The 23,909-nt window shown below is 50.0% G+C and overlaps 1 protein-coding gene and 1 long non-coding RNA gene across 9 annotated transcripts in view; one reads left to right on the forward strand and one right to left on the reverse strand.

Annotated features, from left to right (window-relative positions):
- Nucleotides 1–23,774, forward strand: part of SIDT1 (SID1 transmembrane family member 1) — an 89,309-nt gene extending 65,535 nt beyond the window's left edge. For 3 of the 8 annotated variants that reach the window (XM_048819464.2, XM_048819426.2, XM_048819473.2), the window contains 15 exons: nt 1,433–1,581; nt 2,445–2,518; nt 3,622–3,688; nt 5,370–5,443; nt 6,242–6,365; nt 9,320–9,437; nt 10,154–10,290; nt 11,111–11,219; nt 11,715–11,729; nt 12,618–12,697; nt 14,033–14,079; nt 15,933–16,038; nt 16,919–17,029; nt 20,987–21,100; nt 22,336–23,774. In XM_048819464.2, the coding sequence (XP_048675421.1) occupies nt 1,433–1,581; nt 2,445–2,518; nt 3,622–3,688; nt 5,370–5,443; nt 6,242–6,365; nt 9,320–9,437; nt 10,154–10,290; nt 11,111–11,219; nt 11,715–11,729; nt 12,618–12,697; nt 14,033–14,079; nt 15,933–16,038; nt 16,919–17,029; nt 20,987–21,100; nt 22,336–22,398 (1,388 nt within the window). In that variant the 3' untranslated portion in view covers nt 22,399–23,774. The remainder of the gene's footprint in view (nt 1–1,432; nt 1,582–2,444; nt 2,519–3,621; nt 3,689–5,369; nt 5,444–6,241; nt 6,366–9,319; nt 9,438–10,153; nt 10,291–11,110; nt 11,220–11,714; nt 11,730–12,617; nt 12,698–14,032; nt 14,080–15,932; nt 16,039–16,918; nt 17,030–20,986; nt 21,101–22,335) is intronic. The other 5 variants (XM_048819482.2, XM_048819435.2, XM_048819491.2 and 2 more) reach the window with 3 other exon arrangements.
- On the reverse strand, nt 15,033–16,459 carry LOC142069031 (uncharacterized). The gene is made up of 2 exons (XR_012664897.1): nt 15,778–16,459; nt 15,033–15,139 (listed from the first exon to the last, which is right to left on the reverse strand). It is a non-coding gene; the product is annotated as an uncharacterized LOC142069031 (long non-coding RNA).
- Nucleotides 23,775–23,909: the final 135 nt, after the last annotated feature.

Below are 23,909 nucleotides of genomic sequence, written 5' to 3' on the forward strand. Positions count from 1 at the left end.
TGGGGCCACATAACCCCACTGCTTGTGGGGAAGGGGAGGTGCACAGAGCAATGAGTGGGCTGCGGGGGGTGATGGTGGGGCAGTCCATGGCTTTAGGTAGCTCCTCTTCCCCAAGGGTTGTTTTCCCTGTATTTTTGGCACCATCAAGGCCACAAGGGGCTGGGCTGTGAGTTCCTTCCTGCTGAGCCTGCCCATGTTGCCCTGGAGGGGAGAGTGCTCACCAAATGCAATGCTGCCCTCTCCGAGAACGCCCAGGCTCTGCAGCTCTGGGATCAAGACACAGGGGCCTGGGTCTCCTGCATGGTGGTGTAGATCAGGTCCAGGGGACCTAGAAGCCTGAGGGTTTTGAACCGATGTTGGGGAAGAGAGTGGCTCTGTTTTTCAAGCAGCAGTGTGGAATTTTTAATTCCTGCTCCGGGTGCTTAATGTGATTGCTACCCTGGTTCATTCCTGCACTAAGAACACACTCTAGCCCTGAAAATGGTACCCAGATTCCAGCCGGCAGGTGTGTGATATCTGGTGGGAAAGAAAGTCAGAACCAGGTGCTTATCCGGTGCAGGGAATAACATGAGGGTTTGGGAAGTGGAGTAGAGTCAGGGCTTTCTTCTGGGATATATTCTGACCCAGATCTAACTCCAGATCCATCATGAAAGACTCCCTGCTCAAGCAGGTTTTTTTTCCGTCTTTAAGAATATCTGGAAAATTTAGAAGGGCCCCTTAAGACTCTCAAACAAATGAGCGAGCTGACATCACTCTCCCCTGCCTCTTCAACCACCACAATCTGTATGCTTGATCCACATTGCTGCCCTGAGCCTACATGGGCAAAGAGCTGGTACACAACCTGGGCAAACACAACACAAGATACAGGCAAGTCCAGCTGGTCCCCAAGCTGGTGATGCTGTTCATGGGACCATTCATGTTCCCATCTGCTTCAAGAAACACATGGGGGCCGGGGTCTGACTCTCTCTCCTCGTTGGAGGATTTCATTTTCTTCTCTCTTTTGTTTTAAAACTTCTTTTAGAAAAGCTTGACATACAAACTCTATCTGCAGGGCAGTACTCAGAGGCCGCTGCTAACACCAGACAGAATGCTGCAGCCTTTACTGGCTAGTACATCTCACATTCATGATCTCACAGGAGCCCGGCTAGTTAGAGGTAGTAAACATTATGGAAATCTAAGAGAGAGAGAGTGGAGAAAATGCTAGGAAGAGCAGAGGGGTGGACTATGAGTGTGAAGTGCTGAGTATTCCTGTATCCTAGATCAGATTTTTGTGGGAATTCCCAGATAGGGCAACAACCATCTACCAACCTATTCCTTGGTTTGTGTATGCTGCGTTCCGCCATCAGAAGCTCCTGGTATGGTGAATGCTCCCTTGTTTCTTTGTACAGAGGGATTTACCCTTTACCATGAACCCTTCCTTCCTCATTTCCAGATGAGTCAAGCTCCAGTGGCGGCCGGCAGTTATCGTCCCCGGAGCGTGGGCCCCCACATGGTTCCGACACAGACAGCTCTGTGGAGGAGGAGAGCGATTTTGACACCATGCCCGAAATTGAAAGCGATAAGAATGTCATCCGCACCAAGGTATGCCTGGTGCTGCGTCCTTGTGCTAAGCACTGTGTGGTGGGGTCAGCTCTGTGATTCCAGCTATTATTGCTGGTCACCATCTCTCCTTTTAACTCTGCTCTTTCGAGGGCAGATTAATGGCCTTCATCTGATTAATGTATTTAATAATCCTCCAATGCCCAGAAAGTTTTCCCAGAGCACTGATAGGAAACCAGTGCTATTAAAGGCTAAAATGAACAGCATTGTTTAGGAAATTGGAGAGATGCTGCTTTGGTGGAGGATGGTGCAACCTAGAAGGTTGGAAAACAAATGAAGGGGCTGAAGTGATGGTGGAAGAAAGCAAGCAGCTGGTGGTGGATACTGAGACCTTAGGAGAGCCATAGCCCTAGAGAATGGGGATGGGGAACACCAGCAGGGGATGCAGAAAAGACAAGGAACCAAGTGACTGATATCTTGGATCAAGAACCTGTGTACCATCTCTTAGAAGCTGCCTTCTCTTCTTGTCCCCAGTATTTACGATTGGTCAAATTAATCTCTGGGGCAACTCTGTGAGTACATCCATTATTACAGCAGGGACAAATTGACCCATGATCTGTCTCCATACAGAACTTGGTTTGAATGGTGTCTTACTGGAAAGTAATTCTACTAATAACAATTTTTAAAGTTCTTTGTTTTGTCATCTTCATTCCAGAGAGAACTTTTGGACTTTTATTTGGGGCTCTTCTGGGCTTTCTTCCACAGAGAATTGCAAGAGTTACTGTAGGGAAAGGACAAGCTTTACCCATCCACTTGGATCATCAAAATGCATTCAAGCTTTCTAAAGGTTTCCTTCTCCTTCATGAATTCTCCTTTTCTCTCCCCTGTATTGTGTTATATTGCAGATGTTCCTCTATCTGTCAGACTTGTCCAGGAAGGATCGGAGAATTGTCAGCAAAAAGTACAAAATTTATTTCTGGTAAGTAGAGGACAGACAGATGAGCTACGGTCCCTAAATCTGGGCCCAGTCTTCAGATGTGGGCCCTCAAATTGAGTTCCCGGATCCCTCATTTGGGGGCCCACTTAGAGGCACACACATACTTTTTAGGAACCACTCTAAGCTTCCAGCTATAGTACTGGTCGCTCGGATGTATATATACACATTTGGAGAGTGTGGTGCGCGTGGGCATGTGCACATGTATGTAGGAGTGAACACAAGGGCTTGTGACCATTTGTATGCATGGACTGCTGAACACATTCATGCTGCGTATGGGACCGTTCATCTTTGCTTCATTGCATCACACCAAATTTCACCTACTAGCATAAGTATTTGCTGGGGGAATAAGTGACTGTGGCCCAGACCCTGCAGCTCCACATGCCTAACCTTCTGCCAGTGGCCATTTATGCCCGCCCCTAAGACCTGAAATGGATATATATTTTAAAGGGCTGTTGGCTGGGGATTAGTTGAACAGCAGTAGAGGAGCTGGCTTGGTGAGAGGACAGTGTGACTCTTGGCTGTGGTGCACACTTTGATGTTGAGAGGGGTGGTATGAAACACTTCTTTCTGTCGGTGAGTTATGCCTTAGCTCCAGGAACAGCTGCAGGGTTGGGGGAAGGGGCTGGTTAAGAGCCCTGGGAGAATATGGACCATGAGGTCAGGCACTATCTCAGTGAGCACTGTGGATCTTCATCCTGAATGCTTTAAAGGGGTACAGAGCAACCACTTGCCTACATGCCTCTGTGGAAAATACAAGTGTGACAGCTTTGGCTCTCTCCATTGCCTTGCACCCGGGAATCTCTGTTATTCCTCCTGCTCCTCTGGGAGGTAGGTGTATTGTTATCCCCATTTTACATATGGGGGGTACACAGCAAGCCAGGGGTAGATCTGGGGAAAGAACCCAGGAGTTCTGACTCCCAGTCCACTGCTCTCCCCACCAGATACCACACGTCCCTAAAAGGGAAAGAGACAGTGAGTGGCTGGGGAAACTGGGTGGCAAACCCATAAGTAGAGCCCAGACTCTGTTTTCGTGCACGTGGATGGCTGCGTTACTGTGGTAACTGCCGCGCTCTCCCCCTCTGCAGGAACATTACCACAATCGCTGTGTTCTATGCACTGCCTGTGATCCAGCTGGTCATCACATACCAAACGGTGAGTGCTCCCTGGCGTTGCCCTGGGCTTGGCCCTCTGCTGTTCTTCCCCTAATGCTCTCTGAGGTTTGGCAATGCAAGTAACCCCAGAATCAAGCACAGTCTGGAGTATGGGCTGAATGCTTCTAACTGCTGTCATTTGCGACCCCCATGGTGCTTCCTGCATCTAGCCAGTTCAAATGCACTACGAGCTCCTGGCAGAACATTCATCTCCTGGCGGGGCACCTGAAATGCCACATTCAGGTGTCAGCATTGCAAATGGTGAACTCAGCCAGTCTTCCAGGCCCACCAACATGAGCCTCTGGTTGGTTGGTTGGTTGGTTGGTTTTGAGGGGCATGGGGATCCCTGTTATGGGCCAAATCCTGTTTTGTATCAGTCCTTACTTAGGCACTGTATTTTCTTAGCTGGCCCTCACCACGACATTTGAGTGCCTCCCAATGCTATGAAGTGCCCACACAGATCTGTGTCTCTCTCTCCCTGTTCCTCTGTGTTCTCGTGTGCTCATGCGCGCACGCTCTTTCTCTCTCGCGCGCTCTCTCTCATGGGCAGCACGTGAGCCTCCCCTTTGAGGAGTCTAGCCCCACAGTCCCGCCCCTACACCCCATCTGCTGGAGCCCCAAGCCGCCGCCCTGCCCAGCCCCGCCCCTCCCTCCTGGTGGCAAGAGGAGCCGCCAGCCAGCCCCAGCACTGCGTCACCTGCTGGCCCCAGCTGCCTGCTGGCCTCCAGCCGGAGCTGAGCTCCCGCTGGCTTGGTGGAGTGTGGGTGGGGCCAGGGCTTGGTTTAGGGGAGACTTAGCCTCCTCTGGCCTATTATACCTGCTGCCCATTCTCATTCTCTCTCTCTCTCTGTGGTATTGTGGAATTGGTGAGAAAAGTGTGTTTTGCACTGAGGTTCATTGTCACCATCCTGACATCTTCCAGGAGCCAGTTCCACCTTCGTTGGCCAGTCATTGAGAAAGCTCCATCTCTTGTGCATGTGTGAGCCTTGGTCTTGAGGCTGATCCATTTCTTTGTTCCAGTGATTGGGCAAAGCAGTCCTGGTTTGCTCCCCCAAGTATATTTTTGAGACACTGTTGTCTGGATCCAGAACACAGCCGTACCTGTGTCCAAACTTACCTGCCATATGGCCCAGAGCACGTAAACCAGGCAAATTAAAAACAATAAAGGAAAGTAAATGCTATAGACTGGAAGCGTGGATTCAGCAGACGGCCCCTGAGGCCCTGTCTGATGCATGGGCTGGCAGCTGAAGCTGAGCTAGTAAGGGATGGAAACCCTTGGGCAGCTCCCTCCTGTGGTCAGAAAGGTGCAGACACGTCTGTGTTACAGCCCTGGCTCTTTAAAATTCATGCTGTGTTTTTTTAAAAGAAGACACACGTCCGGCAGGACAAGAGGGGTTTTCAAGAGCCAGGCCTGTGTGTGTGTGTTGTAAGTGCCTTGAATTCTATCTCAAGGCTTCAATGTGACAGGGACACTCAGTCCATGACATGTGTCTGTTAACTGAGAGTGGATTGTGACAGCAGTTTTCTGGCCACAACACTAGGCTAGGTTGCAGCCAGTGGTGGTTGGATGCTGCTGTGAAATGCTAATTCTATGCTGATCAGGTTCACTTTGCCCTCCTCCTCAGCTTGTGCACACTGCACTTCACCCCAGCTCTAACACCAGTTCCCCTTCCACTCTGCAGGTGGTGAACGTCACTGGTAACCAGGATATCTGCTACTATAACTTCCTCTGTGCTCATCCTCTGGGGGTTCTGAGGTGAGTGAACCCTTTGTATCCATTCACCGGCTGGCTCATTTGGACTTAAGATTCATCCTCTTGGTGGTGCATGCTGGAAGGGCGTTGCCATTCTTTAATATCTCTTCAGAGGGGATCAGGGAAGGCAAGATTTTGTACCTGCCAAGCTTATAAAGTCAGTGTGAGGTCACCGTACGTTCAGGGATGGGACTGGAGCCCCTCTGTGCAGTTGCTGGGGTGGCTTTCCACTGAGTTGTCTGAGAGATAGACCCAGGGAAAATGTAGGGTGGGGCACCAAGGCAAACCCACCAAATCGCAGCTAAGTTCATTTTTCAGACCTTTTCACATACACGCATGTGAACAGCGACTGTACGAAGGAGTCCAGGTCAAACCTTTCATCCAGAGAAATGATCCATTTCAAATAGCAGTGCAGAAGTGCTCTGAGGGTTAGGAGTCCAGCACTGAGCCAGGCTGAATCTACTGTACCTGGGTGTTGCTGCATATTCAGTATGTAAAATCAACCCGTTTGTAGAGCTCTGCTGAATCCTTTGACTGCTGTGGGGTGGGAGCCTTTGCCCTGCAGAACCAAACCTTTACCCTTAGCTTAGTTTAATTTGGATGATGTTCTGTGGCCTGCGTCGTGCAGGGGAGCAGACCAGGGGATCACAAATGGGCGTTTCTGGCATTAATATCAATGGATTTACTGCCAGGGTGGATCACCTTCGGTGTGGGAAGATGTCCTCTGGGATGTTTAAAAATATGTATTCTCGCCCCACAAATCCCTTAACTCTCTCTCGGGGGGACTCCTCTTCCCCGCAGCGCTTTCAACAATGTCCTGAGCAACGTGGGCCACGTGCTGCTGGGCTTCCTCTTCCTGCTGATCGTGTTTCGCAGAGACATTCTCCACCGCCATTCACTGGAAGCCAAAGACATCTACACGCTGGTACGGAATGTGCCCCTGCTCAGCCTCTGCAGCAAGCGGAGAGAGCCCTGTGACTGGAATCCTCGCTGGGTCTGCACGGACGGAGGACAGTGAGCCCCAGGGAAGGAAAGGGGTAGAGTCGTTGGGCAGGAATCTGTTCTAGTTAGCGCCCTGGGGGCAGTGAGAGGAGGGGTGCTTGAGAGATAGTCCCCGGACAAAGACCTAGCTTTGGATTTGTAATGTGGCCATCACCGCATGGCGTCCAGGTGTGAAACACGTCACTCCATGGAGCATTAATGCAGCATGAATGAGAGCCTGCTCTCGGCTCTGCCAAACGGACTGAGGAGTTCTGAGCAATCAGCTTTGGATAGAGAACCTCTCCTGTTTATCACAGGGTATTTTTAAATTTTTTTAGAAGTCCAGAACATCCCCCGAGAAGAGCACAAAGCCACAGGGTGAGACTCGAACCTCTCCGCTCCTTTGTAAGGAGGTGGAGACAAGTCCATTTTATTCCACAGGAACTTGGCTGGCTCTGCTTGAGCTGCACTGAACAGGAAGCTTATTTTAACCATAGATCTAGGAACCTTTAGTCTTCCAGCCAGTGCTTAATTTGTGCCCAGGCTGAGCCCCAGGAACTCTAGGCTTGGCACAGAATAATAGAATATTAGGGTTGGAAGAAACCTCAGGAAGTCATCTAGTCCAACCCCATGCTCAAAGCAGGACCAACACCAACTAAATCATCCCAGCCAGGGCTTTGTCAAGCCGGGCCTTAAAAACCTCTAAGGATGGAGAAAGAAAAGGAGTACTTGTGGCACCTTAGAGACTAACCAATTTATTTGAGCATAAGCTTTCGTGAGCTTCAGCTCACTTCATGCATCCGATGAAGTGAGCTGTAGCTCACGAAAGCTTATGCTCAAATAAATTGGTTAGTCTCTAAGGTGCCACAAGTACTCGTTTTCTTTTTCGAATACAGACTAACACGGCTGTTACTCTGAAACCTGTAAGGATGGAGAATCCACCATCTCCCTAGGTAACCCATTCCAGTGCTTCATCACCCTCCTAATGAAATAGTGTTTCCTAATATCAACCTAGACCTCCCCCACTGCAACTTGAGACCATTGCTCCTTGTTCTGTTATCTACCACCACTGAGAACAGCCGAGCTCCATCCTCTTTGGAACCCCCCTTCAGGTAGTTGAAGGCTGCTATCAAATCCCTCCTCCCTCTTCTCTTCTGCAGACTAAATATCCCCACTTCCCTCAGTCTTTCCTCGTAAGTCATGTGCCCAGCCCCCTAATAATTTTTGTTGCCCTCTGCTGGTCTCTCTCCAATTTGTCCACATCCCTTCTGTAGTGGGGGGACCAAAATTGGATGCAATACTCCAGGTGTGGCCTCACCAGTGCCAAATAGAGAGGAATAATCACTTCCCTCGATCTCCTGGCAATGCTCCTACTAATACAGCCCAATATGCTGTTGGCCTTCTTGGCAACAAGGGCACACTGCTGACTCATATCCAGCTTCTCATCCACTGTAATCCCCAGGTCCTTTTCTGCAGAACTTCTGCTTAGCCAGTCAGTCCCCAGCCTGTAGCGGTGCATGGGATTCTTCCTTCCTAAGTGCAGGACTCTGCACTTGATCTTGTTGAACCTCATCAGATTTCTTTTGGCCAATTTGTCTAGGTCACTCTGGACCCTATCCCTACCCTCCAGCGTATCTACTTCTCTCCCAAGCTTAGTGTCATCTGCGAACTTGCTGAGGGTGCAAATCATCCCGTCATCCAGATCATTAATGAATATGTTGAACAAAAATGGCCCCAGGACCGATCCCTGGGGCACTCTGCTTGATACCAGCTGTCAACTAGACATTGAGCTGTTGATCACTACCCGTTGAGCCCGACAAAATAGGCAGCTTCCTATCCACCTTATAGTCCATTCATCCAGCCCATGCTTCTTTAACTTGCTGGCAAGAATACTGTGGGAGACCGTATCAAAAGCTTTGCTAAAGTCAAGATATATCACATCCACCGCTTTCCCCTCATCCACAGAGCCAGTTATCTCCTCATAGAAGGCAGTCAGGTCGGTCATGCATGACTTGCCCTTGGTGAATCCATGTTGACTGTTCCTGATCACTTTCCTCTCCTCCAAGGGCTTCAAAATGGATTCCTTGGGGACCTGCTCCATGATTTTGCGGTTCACAGCCCTGGCACCTCTGAGCTTGCTGCTTCAGTTATGAATGTAAAAAAAAAAAAAAATTAGCTTGAGGCCCAGCACCTCTTTCCTTACAAATTAAGCACTGGTCTCAGCTCTGGTCTGATCAGATCTCACAACAAAGAGGGGTTGTGTCTGTCCAGTATGTGCATGGGTGACATTACAGACTGCAAGTCCTGGCAGCAATGGCAGTGCTGCTTCAGTAGGTGGCGCTGTTCCCCCAATTCAGTTCTAAACAAGTACCCCGGTATGGTAGGGATCCGTGTTCCTGGACTTTCAATGGAGACCTAAACCGGGTCCTGGCAAAGATCTCTTCTCAGAAGGGCTAGGGGGCTCAATTCCCCGCTGCTGTGCACCGGTGTTCTCATTTACATCTGTGGAAAACGGGTGTAAAATGCTACTTTTCTGATGTGATAGTGCCTTACATCCGTGGTGTGCTCCCTTTGCCCGGATGTAAATCACCGCACAAGGGGCAGGGGAGTGGGGAATCTGGGCTGGGGTTTTTCAGTGTCAGTATACTGACAGATTCCCCCGTGGTCAGCTGCATTCTGCCCCGTCAACCCTCCCTACAGTTCCATCTAGCTGGTTCTTAGACTGCTAAGTAGCATGGCAGTGTGCTGTTGTGTGCCATAGACACCCCAAAGGTGGCTACCCTTCATTGGAATGTGAGTGTGTGTAAACTGTAGTTTGAGCTCCATAGGAGTGTAAGCTCTCACTAGTGAGGATATGACACTGTGTCCCTTGTGTTCTCTTCCCTCCTCCTCTTCCAGGAGTATGGAATCCCCAAACACTTTGGTCTTTTCTATGCCATGGGCATTGCTTTGATGATGGAAGGGGTTCTCAGTGCTTGTTACCATGTCTGCCCCAACTACTCTAATTTCCAGTTTGGTAAGTGGAGAACTCCAGCCAACAGAGAAACTTATGGGGAAGGAGGGCTCAGATTTCACTCGTTCAGGTTTGAAGCAGATCAGCCAAGTGGAACTTCGGCATCCCCCGGGATGCTAGGCCTGCAGACCTCTTCGGAGCTTGCCCACATGTTGGGTGTGCAGGGACCAGTTAGTGAACGTTGTGTTTTTTGTACTCCAGTTGATGATACACTGTCCAGGTGACTGTGTTAGCACTCTGCTGGCAAGAACCATGATTCCCCTCAATTCTGGCACTCAGCGTTCAAAGGTAGCGTAGACAAGGCCTAAATTGTTTGCCTCTGAGGCCCTGACAGCTCCTGATTCCCCCCCGAGAAGATTCAATGGCCCATGTATCTAACATGTGGACCTCAGCCCCATCAGGCTGGAAACTGTCTCCTTGTAGGTCAGCTCACCTGTTCCCAGCAATAATCCCATGTGGCCCTGTGTTGTGCTGGCATATTCCAAGCACTTAAGTCTCATTCTGCATTGCTTCACAGCACTCAGGGAGCTCACAGTGCAAATTGGAGAATGGCCGGAGCAAATTGGCATATGTCTAGGGAGCTATACCTACCAGCCAAGGGTCTGGCCCGTGGGCTCAGCCCTGATTTACAGACACACTCTGAAAAGCCATCCCAGTCCCCTGGGCAGTGAGTAGGGAAAAACCCTGTCTTCATTCTCTCTGTTCTCTTCCTTTCACAGACACCTCCTTCATGTACATGATTGCAGGACTCTGCATGCTCAAGCTGTACCAGACCCGCCACCCTGACATCAACGCCAGTGCTTACTCTGCTTACGCCTCCTTTGCCGTGGTCATTTGCCTGGCTGTCCTTGGAGTGGTATGGCTCTCTCCTACCCACCCTGCTCTCCAGGAAGGAAAAGCACTGACCCAATGGAGAAAAAGTACAGGGGGCGGGGAGCATAGGGTAGCATTGGGTAGCTCCCAGCCTGCAAAGTCTGATGGCCCCTGGGTGAGCGTGACCAATACCGCAGGGCCTTGGCTCTCATTTTATCTTTGAGAAGTCATGGAAGACAGGAGAGATTCCAGACAATTGGCACTATATTTTCCCTTTGCCAATCTATAAAAAGGGAAATAAGGACAACCTGGGGAATTACGGAGCAGTCAGCTTAACTTCTATACCCGGAAAGACAATAGAGTAAATAATTAAGCAATCAGTTTGCAAACACCTAGAAGATAATGAGGTGATAAGTAACAGTCGGGCATGGATTTGTCAAGAACAAACCGTGTCAGACCAACCGGATAGCTTTCTTTGACAGGGTAACAAGCCTTGTGGATAGGGGGGAAGCAGTAGACCTGGTATAGCTTCACTTTAGTGAGGCTTTTGATACTGCCTCGCATGACCTTCTCATAAACAAACTAGGGAAATGCAACCTAGATGGAGCTACTATAAGGTGGGTGCAGCTCCCTTTTATTCAGGTTGGGCTTGTGGGTGCTCAGCACCTCTGGAGAACCAGCTCACATTTATTTAGGTACCTAAATACGGATTTAGGAATCTGACCTGAGGTTGAACGTTTTGGCCCTACCCTTTCGCAGAGTCTGTGTTTGGCAAGTGTTTCTGATAGCTGGGGGAGGCTTTGGGGGCTGAACGATGGGCGGCAGAGCCTGAGAACCCACCATTTTTTCTGTTTTGCTCCCAGGTGTTCGGAAAGAATGATGTGTGGTTTTGGGTCATCTTCTCAGTCATCCACGTCGTGGCCTCGCTGGCTCTCAGCACCCAGATCTACTACATGGGCCGCTTCAAAATAGGTAAGCCTGGTGGCTGAGGAGAAATGGGCTTTTTGCCCCTGGCGCTCACGTGCCTCTCGCTCCCCACCCTGAATTGGGGCACAAGAATTATTAACCCCGGCAGCCTATGCCACCTCTGCAAAGTCAGTCTTCCTGCTAGCGCCTGTGCGCCAGGCCCGGGGGTATGCCACTCTTCGAACGCTGTCTTCCTGTTCTGACACCTCTGCTGCCTGGCACTGGGAGAGCCCAGCACAGTGACCCACTTTGTGGCACTCCAGCTACAGGGCTCCTAAGCATGCTGTCACAGGGACTCTCTGCCCAGAGTGTTTCTCTCTGTTATGTGGCGCCCAAAGGTGGTGCTGTACCTGGGTGCACTACAGTATTCCTGTAGCGGTCAAACCACCCAGCACTCAGAGAGGCATCTGCTCTCCTACCTAGATGTGCAGGCCCCACACAGCTGTTGCGCTCCACTCACAAACCTCTTTCTCCTTTTTCTTCTGCTGCCCTTGGTCTCAGATGTCCCTGACACAGGTAACCAGCAGCTCCCTTTCTTCCCTGTTTGGATTGAGTGAGCAGCAATGGAGCAAATGGACGGGGAACATATGTTCCTTTAGCCTGCTGTGTGGGTTCTTTAGGAGTGAAATCAGTGGCAGAGTGTGAGTGGGTGAAATCAGTGGCAGGAAGTGCACACGGCAGCAGAACCACATCTTTCTGCAGTGGAACAGGGGCCTGCGGTCGGAGCAGGCATGCAGCAGGGCTCCAATCTTGGTGCTCTGGACTCCAGCAGTTCCACACGTGTCTCTGAAGGGGATGGGCCTATGAGAATGTGGAACTGTCCGCCACAAACCCTCCAGTCGGGGCAGTGCAGTAGTTTCAGGGGCTGGAGGAGGAGCTGTCCTCCAGCCTGAGGGGAGGATTCCAGCCCCTTCAACACCCTGCAGCTGTTTTCTCTGTGGGTGGGACCGGATGAATATCTCCCTAGGTGAAAATTCCTTAGAGAAGGGAAGTGTGGAGACTGCTTGGCCTTTCCCCATGCCTCAGCACATGCTCCTGCCTCCCTCTGAGGATCAGCCACAGAATATGCCAGGTACATGTTAGGGGGACTCTCGGACAATGCCAATGGGTGATAGGTGGGTGTTGAAACTCTGCATGGCCAAATGCCATTCAGCTGACAGCTGTCTGTATTCCAGTGTCCCCTTGTCACATTGACACCCCCCTGCACTGTGAATCACGAGCTGCTGCACTTATGATTTGCTTCCCAAAGGGAAGGCAAAGCAATCCGGCTTGGTGGGTTTGGCTCCCCACTTGCATGCCCTCCTCAGTTAGTGTCACCCTGCTCCCTGGGTAGCGATACTGCCTCACTGCCCTGTCAGGGCTACTCGGCTGGATACATTGGCTTTCCTGTCCTCTTATCTCCAGCAGACTTTGGGATTTTCCGCCGGGTGGCGATGGTGCTGTACACGGACTGTATCCAGCAGTGCAGCCGGCCAATGTACATGGTAGGTGGTTTCCCAAGCCCCAGCCCATCCTTGGCAGTTACTCAGTTGCCGGCTAGGGAGTGGTTAAAGCTGTGCAGAGCGTGTGTAGGCAGCACATGTGGCTCTTCAAATGAGTGGACAAAGAAATCTTTTTTTTTGAAAACCCTCTCCAACAAAATAAAGCTTCTGTCCTTGGTCTGGAATTCCACGCTCTTTGTCTTAGGCCGCAGGATGCTTTTGTGGGGAGTTTGAGGTGAATTGGTCAAGGAAGGGGGATATTTTTAAAAACATCGATGATTCAGAAGCTGTTAGCATAGGGAGGTCAGCACTGCATTCCCAACAGTTGCTGTCCTACAGCCTTACCCTGGTTGTTGCTTTAGCTGCAGACCTACAGCTGCTGTTGTTTCTGCTTCGCCCTGGGGCTGACGGGGTTTTGCAGACAAAACCAAGATGTGGTTGTTACCCAAGTCCCTTAAACTCACTTCTTGTCAGAGGCTGTTCAGCACTGACTCCAGCCTGGCGCCTCGTGTGCCTTATGGGCCGAGCCGTTCCTGGCTGTCCTGGGTGACTGAATTTTCAAGCAGCTAGGCTCCACACACCCCGTCTGTTTCTTTTTTAAAAGAGGCTTCTTTTACTTCTCCTGGGACATGACAGACTGAATTTCCCAAGCAGTGTACGACCACGGGGATCTTAAGAAAACACTGTTAATTAGGAAGAAAAATTCAGACCTACAACACCAGAACAAGTTGAATGTGATGACAGCAGGTCTAGGCTCAAAGGGGCATCTTCCCCTTAAAAAGCCTGCAAAGTTTTTCACCCGTTATAATTGCTATAGTTAGTTACAAGAACTACCTGAGCTCACTGGAACTGAAAAGGTTGGGGAGAAGGGGGAATTCTCTTATGTGTTTGACAGCGCTTTGTGCTTAATCGTTTTCCCTGTTTCCCTTGTGTAGTCAGTTCCTTTCTGTGTGTGAGATTATTATTATTATTTATTATTAAGAAATAGGAAAAATACTATTTGTAAAATCACAAAAACTGACCAGGAGATTCAGGGGCTGGTGCATTACCGGAAACATCTTGGAACTCCTTTTTTGGAACAGATTAGATTTCCACTCCACAATATCCCTTTAAAATCCATAAAATTGGAGCGATTTGTTTTCCTAGCACAAATGTTCACCAAAAAAAAAGGATCTGACACTCACGCATTCATGCATTTGTGAGAGGCAAATTTTAAATCTGTGAGAGTCTCTTGAACTGCCGTAACAAACTTCTCTGCCTGCACTCCTCGCCACGTTTTGTATAGCATTGGTGAAGACTGAACATTCATCAGCTGTGATTATTGTGCCTTCTCCCCAGGACAGAATGGTGCTGCTTATTGTTGGAAACCTGGTCAACTGGTCCTTGTAAGTAGTAGTGGGGTGTGCGCATGTTTCAGCATTGATTGTTGTAGGTGGCTGGAATGGGGGTAGAAATGTAGTGGTCTTTGTGTGGGAGTCTTTCAGATCCTTCTGCTGGATTTCAGCAACCCTAAAGTGGAGGTGAGTTCCAGGCTTTACAGAGCTGAAACCAGGGGCATGATCCTGTTAGAGCTGAGAAGCTAAAATGGGTCAGGCCTGCTCAATATGTACGTGGGAGACCTCCAGCAAAACGGAGCTGTTGCAGAGTGCAGTGTTGGTGGTTTTGTAGGTGGCACTTGTCCGTCCCCTCTGGTAGGGCCCGCTGTTCATGGGGTAGCCTACCCAAGCGAGCTTGAATCCAGCGAGTGTGGCTAAGAACAGCAGTGGAGACGGTGCAGCACAGGGTTCAGCGTAGGTAATACAAGGCCCAGGGTACGTACTCGGCTCGCTAGACCTCACTGTGCAGTTGTCACTGCTGTTGTCACCCATGCTAACTGGATTCAAGCTTGCTAGCCCCTGAACTGCTTGTGCTGTGTAGATGCACCCTGAGTCAGGACTTGTCCAGTGCCCTGCCATGCTGTTAGACCACGTTGCTAGAGGGGCCAGTTCTTGGATGAGATGTAAAATCAAAATCCTGGCCTCTTGTTAAAGTTTCCTTGGTGCCTTTCCCCAAGAAAATTCCTTGTTAAAACCTAGTTTGGGTAATTGTATTGTGCCTCCTTAAATCCACCACCAGCAGAATTCTTCATTTTCTATCCTGTCTTAATTTCCTCCAACAGCCAGGATCACCAAAACGCATTTTGTTCCAGCCACTCCCCTGCACCAGGGGTAGGGCAGGAACAGCTGGTGTAGCTTTGCCATAGCTGTGGATTTCACTATATGGAGGGTGCTGCTGCTTTAAGGCAGCTTTCCAGGAATGTTGTGCCCCTGGAGTGGTTCAGAAGAGACGAACACATGGCTAAAAATCTGGCCTTTTATTGCTGAAATGAAGCCACCTCTGGCTGCTTAACAGTCCACAACCACAGCACAACCACCCAGGAAAGGGAGCGAAGAATCCCAAATTCAACTGAAAAACAAGGGAGGAATATAGGCTGTCAGAATGTAAACTTCTCAGCTGGAATGCAGCTCCTAGCTTATGCTCCTAGTCAACGTCCAGTGTAATTTTAACAGATAGTCTGTGTGCTCTGTTGTTTGTGTGGATTGGATCTTCCAAACAGCAGCATGCCACAGGGAGATGTGACTGCAAAAGACAAGAAGTTGGCAGGGGCTCTGGGTCAGGTGTAGGCCCTGAAACTACTTGAACGCCTTCATTTAAAACTGACTAGAGATTTCAAGCTCACTCTGAAGTGGATCCAACTGTCAGATATCCCCTGCTGCCCAGTAGGGCCTGGGAGAAAGGAGATCCTGCAAGCCAATAAGAGGGGCAGCAGGGGGCGCTCTAGTTATTTCCTCTCAGCCTCTCACCCGCCCACTCACAGGTTCTGAATACTGAGTAGAAAAGACAAAATAGTGTCAAATAAGATCGGAAACCACAGAAGTGAGGGCAGGAGTGTGATATATGAGTTGGCTGCGTGGGGGTGGGGAGAGGGCGGGCTAGGACTCCTGGGTTCTGTTCTTAGCTCTTCCACTGGCTCCCTGTGGCAAATCACTTTCCCCCACCCCGCCTTAGTTTCTCATTTGTAAAATAGGACATAGAGTATTTACCTGCCACCCCAGAGGGCTGTGAGGCCAAACTGGTGTCCGTCAAGTGTCCTGTGATAGCAGGAACAGTGTGTGATTGACACATTCTGGAGTCTCCCTCCCCAGTATGGGTGAAGAAGTTGGTTAATGTGTCTGTCTCTGTCCCTCCCTTCTCTCAGTGCTGTCTTTGGACTGGTGTATCGGCCAAGGGACTTTGCCTCCTACATGCTGGGGATCTTTATCTGTAACCTACTGCTGTATCTGGCCTTTTACATCATCATGAAGGTAAAGGAGGCAGCTTGCCCTTATCAGCCCTTATTTCCTCTGCCTTCCCGTTGGGGGAACGAAGGCCTTTCGTGCAGCAGTTCCTTGTGTCTCCACTACTCCTGCAGTGCAGTGTGAAGGGGAGCTGGCTGCCCAATGTCTGCACCCCTAGCTGCTCCTCTGCAGTGTCCACTCCCGCTGGGGACTTGCTAATTCTGCAGCATGGGGGGCCTTGGTGTTAGGGGCTTGGGGGAAGCCCATCAGCGACACATGATCAGCTATTTTACAGAAACCATGTGGGGCAGCCATACATCAGTCCACTTTACACTATGAGGGCACCAGTGCATTCTGGGACTCCAGAGCACCTATCCCCTAGGTAGCACTGTTGCTGGGAGCAGGGGTTTCTGGGTACTTTCCACACAGGGTGCCCTGCACTTAGGGATGTATTCGGAGGATAGGTTGAGCTGTTATAGCTGCAACACTTGTGATTGCCCTGCCGAGGAGCCGTCGCAGACAGCCCATCTTGGGTGTCTCAAACCGAGCTTGTAAAACTCCTGGGCTGGCGTCGGCAAGAGGATGCAGGGCTTTGTGTAGCATTGCAAGCCTGCCAGACGCTGCTTGTTATGTCTCTTTGCAGAGTGCAGATCGGGCCTTAGATTCTCCTAAAAGGGGCAATAAATGAAGCCAGAGCTTTCAGAAAGTTGAAGAGGCAGATGATTTTCTGATCCAAAATTGAGAATAATGGATGCCCTGTGCTACTGACTACACCCTCCTGTTTTCAGGGGTGTGCCGGGACTGTGCCCTTTGCTGTGATTGTGGGTACAGCTGGATGGTTCTTGGAAAGGACATTGTTGCCTCCCTGGGCTGATTTTTGAGGCCTTGTTCCTTTTGATCGTTGCAGCTCCGCAGCTCTGAGAAGCTCCTGCCCATCCCACTGTTCTGCATTGTGGCCACGGCCGCGGTTTGGGCTGCAGCCCTTTACTTCTTCTTCCAAAACCTCAGCAGCTGGGAGGTAAAGGTCACACATTTATCTGTCTTGAGCCCCATCTCTCTCCCTCCCTCTCTTCCTCCATCATTTCTGCTCCCTTTTCCTTCCGCAGTCCATACTTCTGAATATCCCTTTTTTATCCTGCAAAAAAATGTTTTAGAAAAAGGCATCTGGATCGTTAATAACCGTACATGGCAAAGAAAGGGCAAACTCCTTCAATGTATTGGAAGGATGGGGACTATTACAGACATGAGCCAAAAATAACTGCACTAGCGCAGGAATAGCCAAGGGCATCACGTACCACACTGTTGATCCCGTGTGTTCCTTATTACATTAACGTGAATTGAGAGGGTGGTGTGAAAGTGATCCAGAAAGAGTACTGGCTGTTGGTGGAGAAAGAAAATATAGCTATACCTTGGTAGGTCTGTAACATGAGCTCTTGTAGAAGCTCACAGATCTAGAATTACTCCAGGTGGCTGTTTATTTGGAGGGTAATTTCTTTTCTCCTGCTTCTGTTTGTATAATGGGGGAGGGTTTTTGTCTTTCTAGTGTCTTTCTAGATTCTCCTATGCACTGAATGCTTACCATGCAGAATTCTTTATCCCTGAACACCAGTGTTCATACAGAATATTTATTTAAGATTTTGGTGTGGAGGAAGCACAGAGCAGCTGATAAAGAAGTTAGCTTGTATGCAGTGGTGATGTAGCCGTGTCAGTCCCAGGATATTAGTGAGACCAGATGCGCGAGATAACTTCTTGTATTGGACCAACTTCCATTGGTGAGAGAGACAAGCTTTTCAGCTTACACAGAGCTCTTCTTCAGGTCTGGGAAAGGTACTCAGTGTGTCACAGCTAAATGCAAGATTGAGCAGATAGAAAGTGCACAAATGTCTTCTGCTAAACTAAGGGACCATTCAAGGTGAAGTGGCCCGTTAACAACCCTGTAGACATAGGACAAAAGGAGGGATTAGTGGGTTACAGATTGTTGCAATGACCCATCAGTCGAGTGTCATTATTAAGACTATGGCTGTGTCTACACTCAGGACCTTACAGCAGCACCGCTGTACCACTGCAGCTGCCCCGCTGTAAGGTCTCCTGGGTAGCCGCTCTATGCCAATGGGAGAGAGCTCTCCTCCAGCCAGCATAATTTAACCACCCCCAATAAGCGGCGGTAGCTGTGTTGGTGGGTGAGTGTTTCCCACAGACATAGCGCTGTCCACACCAGTGCTTTTGTCAGTGTAACTTATGTTGGTCAGGGGAGTGGTTTTTTTCACACCTGACTGACCGAAGTTTTGCTGACAAAAGTGGTAGTGGAGACAAAGCCCATGATTTTTAGTGTCTAGCAGAGGTATGAATTTAAGCTCCCAGGCTCGTCTTTTGTGTTGTGCAGGTTTCCTTGAGGATGAGGATGAGGACTGAGAGGTGAGATATGGAGTGATCGCTCTGTGAAAAGTGTTCACCCACAGGTGACGGTGTTTTTGTCTTTTACTAAAATGTTTTCAAAAGACGTGCCTGGGAGCTTAAATTCATTCCTCTGCTAGACAGCAAAAATCAGGGACTGAACAGAGACTCTGGATTTACAGCTTATTACAACAATCTGTAACCCACTAACCCCCCTTTTTTGTCCTCCAAGTGCAGAGGTGCTAGCAGACCAGGTTGTCTGGAATGGTCTCTTACAATATGTGCTAACTACTTTTGCTAAACAATCTGTTCCACCTTGCATTTAGCTGTGACTCTGAGAGTTTCTTCCCCAGTCATAGAGTGGTCAACCCTCCAGGATTGTCTGGGAGTCTCCAGGAATTAAAGATGAATGTTTCGTTATAGATTATGTCTTGTGATGAAACCTCCAGGAATAGTCCAAAATTGGCAACCCTATTCCCAGACCTGAAGAAGACCTGTGTGTGACTCAAGAGCTTCTCTCTCACCAACAGAAGTTGGTCCAGTAAGATATTATCTTACCCAGCTTGTTTCTCCAAAGTTTGTTAGGTTCAGTTTGCCATGAGGGGCTAGAGATGGATACTTTCTTTAGTAGGTCAAGTAGCTTAGAAAAAAGGATAGTAGAGAGCTGCACTATGGAGCAGGACGCCTTTTTTGGGTTGGTAACCACAGAGGGCAGAAATTTCTCTGAATGCTTGTAAGTCATTGTATATATCTCTTACCTGCATAATGTTAAAAATCTCATAGACCCGGATCCCTGTGCCGCTGTAGTGCTCCCAGTATTGAGACCGTGATGGTGTTGCCTGCACATGGAAGATCTCGTTGAAATAGAAAGTTTGAACTGCCGTTTTCAGTGGTGACAGGGTCAAGGGATAAAGATTGATAGGTGGGGAATCATAGTCACTGTTAGACTTTTTGTGCACCTATAAGCTAAAGGTGTCTGGAATCCAGGAGTTGAGTCTGTAGAGATTTGTTGCAAGAATGAGCAAATGTCGATAGATGGGGGCGTGTTTTCAGATCAGGTTCTGCCCCCAAGTAGGTCATCGTTTTGGTTAATTCCAAGGGCATGTCTGGTGTTAGAAGGCTTGGGCAGTCTGAGGTAGGCAGAGGTTTGAATTTGTTTGCAGTTTTGTTTATAGCAGCCACAGGAGGGCAGAGAGTGGGGATGGATTTTATTCATGAGTATCACTGAGATGAAACTATCAAGTTCTAGTTTTGTTGTTTTTGTTTGTATTCCACTAGCACCTAGTGGCCCCAGGGCTCCATTGAGATCAGGGCTCCATTGAGCTAGGCACTGTACACAAACAGTTTAAGAAACCATCCTTGCTTTAAAGTGCTCACAATACAGTAAAAGCTGTTTTATCCAGCATGTTGGGGGAATGGGGAGTGCCGGTAAGTGGGAAAATGCTGGTTAACTAAGAGGGAAGGAGCTTGGGTGTGGGAGGGGGCTCAGGGCAGGGGATTGGGGCACGGGAGGTGGCTCGGGGTGCTGGATCCAGGGGACTATCACCTCAGGCGACTCCCCGCAAGTGGCAACCTGTCCTGGCTGCGGCTCTGCACGCTGCCCCTGCCCCAAGCGCTGGCTCTGCAGCTCCCATTGGCCAGGAGCCACAGCAGGGGCAGAGCCTGCTGGTGGAGGCAGCGTGCAGAGCTGCCTGCTGCACCTCCACTTAGGAGCAGCCGGGACAGGTCACCGCTTGCCGGGGAGCTGCCTGAGGTGAGTGGCCCCTGGATCCGGCGTCCTGTGCCCCAAGCCTCATTCCACACCCAAACTCCCTCCCAGAGCCTGTGCTCCGCACCCCCTCCCCCGCCTCAGCCGCCTGCCAGCCCCATGCCAACCAGACTATAAACCGGACTTTCAATGAAGATCAGAAATGCCGGTTTATAGAGCTTTCTGGTTGGTGAAGTGCCGGATAAAACAGCTTGTACTGTATAAAGAAGGGAGACTGAGTGGGAGGGGAAACAGAGGCTGAAGGTCACGGGGCAGGTCAGTGGCACAGCTGGGTGTCTGAAAGCTGAAGTGGAGAAATTGAGACTAGATCTTGGGTGCACATTTTTAACAGTGAGGGTCACTACCATTGGAACAAGTTACCTGGGGTTCGGTGGCTTCTCTATCTCTGGAAGATAAGTTGTAACTTGACCAGAATTACTGGGGAAGGTCTATGGCCTGTTTTATACCAGGGGTCAGACTAGATGGTCACCACGGTGCCTTCTGCCCTTGGAAGCTATGAATCTGGGAGAAGAACCCATGTCTCCAGACTCCAAGTCCAGTGTTCTAGCCCCTCTCTGTCTCCTCATGCTACCGCTTCACTCTCTCCCCTTCACGTTCTCTGCCCACTCGCTCTTACTAAACAGATGCTTCTCCCCGGTGCAGCTCTTTGGTCTGACATCCCACATGGTACCGAAGGGTTAAGCTGGGGGAGTTTTGTGAAATGTTCGGATGGGCGATGCCAGTAACGTGCCATCCAAGTGTCTGTCCCCACTCTGTGTGAGAGAGAAGATATGGGAGCCTGCTCCTCCTCAGCCCTCTGCTCTCTCTCCCTAGGAGACCCCGGCGGAATCCCGAGAGAAGAATCGCCCATGCATCCTGCTGGGCTTCTTTGATGACCATGACGTCTGGCACTTCCTCTCAGCAGCTGCCTTGTTCTTCTCCTTCTTGGTGAGCTTCTCTCTCACTCCATCTCCTGCTCATTCTCCTTCCACCTCTCTCTCCTGCTGTTGTTCTTCATCCCTCACTCTATTCCTCCACCACTCCCCATCTTTCTTCTGTTTCACTCTAGCTGGGGCACATATGTAGCCTTGGCCGTGCTGGCAGCCCCCTGGCACCTGGTGGTGTTGTGCTACGTCCTGACCCCTATTCATACAGCCTGCTTCTGGGGAGCATCAACCCCATCCTTGACTTGCCTTTCCACCTGCTCTGCTCCTGAGACTGCCCCTGCAAGGGGATGCTCCAACTCTGAGTTCAACAGCTGTGTCTCCTGCTGTGATTGGGTTGGCTCATTTTCCACCACTCCACCCCCTTCCATTCTTTTAATTACTTCCTTGCCTGGAGTCTCCTTGAGGATTGTGGCTGATGCAGCCATAATGGGGCGGGGGGACATTGCCCTTGTTCCTCTCTTCTCTCCCCCCACCCCATCTGAGACTCCCTCTTTCTCAGCTGTCACACTAGCGCCCTGCTGGGGACCCCACTGGACCCCCAGTGAAGCCCCTAGTATGGAGCTTTAGCCACTCCTGGGATTCCCTAACTAAAAGTGGCAGGTAAGTTGTATTAGCCAACTGGACTAAGCTTGCTGCCCTTTCTGACCTTGCTGTGTAATGCCAAGGGGGTGCCCCTGGGGGTGGGAGAACAAACTGTCCTTGGGCTGGGGGAGGGAGAGAGGCAGTGGAGAGGTGAGGTTGAGCCCTTGTCCCCCTGCTGCCTCTCCCCTGCCCCTCCTGAAGCGCATAGTCAGGAGGTGCAGCCAGTTTTGTTTCCTACCCAGCTGTGCGGTGCCTAGTGCTGCCCTGGTGGCATTTGCTTTCCTACGACTTTAGTGCTGGTGAAAGGTGTTGGGCTCTGTCCTGAGCAGAGAAGCCCTCTAGTCAGCAGCCACAGAGCAAGTGCAGGCTGGGGAGAAGCACAACAAGCTCCCACCACGCCGCGTTGCTCTGGGGATCATCTCTCTCAAGGGGAGAGGAGAGTTCAGTCTCCACAGCCCATTTTGGCCCCAGCCTCTTTGCTGAGGCACCTGACGAGGGGCCAGCCAGTGCCCATTCAGATGGGTTTTTTGTGCGGGGGGCACCTGTGTCACGGCTAGGAAGTGGACTGAGCTCTCCCATCTCATGCCAAGCAGCTGGCAGTTAAAGCTATGTCGCGCGCAGGAGCTGTGTGCTGATCTCTCCCTCTCGTTTTAGGTTCTGTTAACGCTGGATGATGACTTGGATTCTGTGCGCAGAGACAAGATCCCTGTGTTCTGAGTGACAGGAGGTGGGGTGGGGATGGTGTTCTTCATTCTGCTCAGTGGAAGGAGCAGAACCGGCAGCCAGCATTGTCTGGGGAGAATGAACCTGTTGTTGTACAAACAGCACCGACACCCCAGCCAGGTGGAGAGGGAAGAGCAGATAGATCCCACACCAGCAAATAGGAGGTTGCTGTAATAAACATTCCCTGCATTCCACGGGCCACTACTGTCAGCACTCTCCACATCTGACCACATCCACGGGCCCCTGCAACCAGCACTGGGAAGGTGTTAGCTCTCACCTTGTGCCAGCCTGAGGAGTGCCTGCTGAGGCTACAGGTAGCAAACAAAGACCAGGCTCAAATCTGTAGCCCCAGCCTTAAACTTGAGCTACTTCATCCTGCAGCTGGAAGAACCTCAGGCCGGTGAAAAGCAATGGGCTGAATGAATTGTTCCACCTGAAAAAGCAACAGTCCTAGGAGATGGTGCTCGACAGTGGTGGGCTCCTACTACCCATGTCCTGGCAGCCCCAGATGCCGATATGTTTGCTCCTCCTTGGCCTCCCTCCCTGTGCTTTTCGGTGGAGGAAAAGTTCGTGGTTGGGTCTTGTCTGGAGATCAGTTCAATGGTAGCTCCCCTCTTGCATCTGAAATGACATCCCGTGACCCTAACACAGCAACTCTTCATTAGAGCCCTCCCTTTGCTGTCCACTCCCTGAGTGGGTGTTTAGAAAAGGGAGCTGTGGAATTACAGCGTAGTGCAGTCATGCATCAGGGCACTGTCCTGTGCATACTAGTGGCGATTTTGCTATTGACTTCAGTAGCTTCAGCAGGGTCAGGCCCATAGCGAAGAAGCTACTTATGAACCTTGGTCTTTCAGGGCTTCTGAATTTACAACCAATCCTTTGCTGTGGACTGAAAGCTAGCAAAGAAGGCTCCCACCGCAGGAGCGAAATGTCCGTGTGATAAAATTCTGAACCAAACGCTGTTTCCCCTCAGCCCTGCTGCAGCCACAAAATAGATTTTGGATTTTTGTTAATGGCTTCTGCATTTTCACTGTTGCCAGAATTGCTACATCATTAAAAACAAGAACAAGGTGTGAAATGTTGCTAATTTTGAATTTAAAAATAGTATCGATTACCTGAGGCCTCCTGTAACTTTTTTAAAAAGTTGCTATTGGAATATTGTTGAATTGTCAAAAAGCAGCGTGTGTGTGGATGTTTGATTCTATGGTAACTATTACACAGAGGCCCTGGGCCACTAGCATTTACTTTGGGGAAAAAGTCTACGGTGAAGCTGTGCTCTGAAAAGTGTCTCGCTCCTGGAAGATGTCCTATTGATTGCTTGAAATTTGTTAAGACTACAAATAAAGGAATTTCCAGGCCTCTGACTTCAAGCTGGGTTCTTCTTGTCTTCTGCATTAGAACCGATAAAAGTTGTGCAGACCCAATTCTGCCCTTACCCATACCTGTACAACCACACTGCTGGCAGTGGGCGTATTTAAGAGTAGAAACTTGGGTTGAAGGTTTCT

Source organism: Caretta caretta, chromosome 1 (assembly GCF_965140235.1).
Source record: "Caretta caretta isolate rCarCar2 chromosome 1, rCarCar1.hap1, whole genome shotgun sequence".
Classification (NCBI taxonomy): domain Eukaryota; kingdom Metazoa; phylum Chordata; order Testudines; family Cheloniidae; genus Caretta; species Caretta caretta.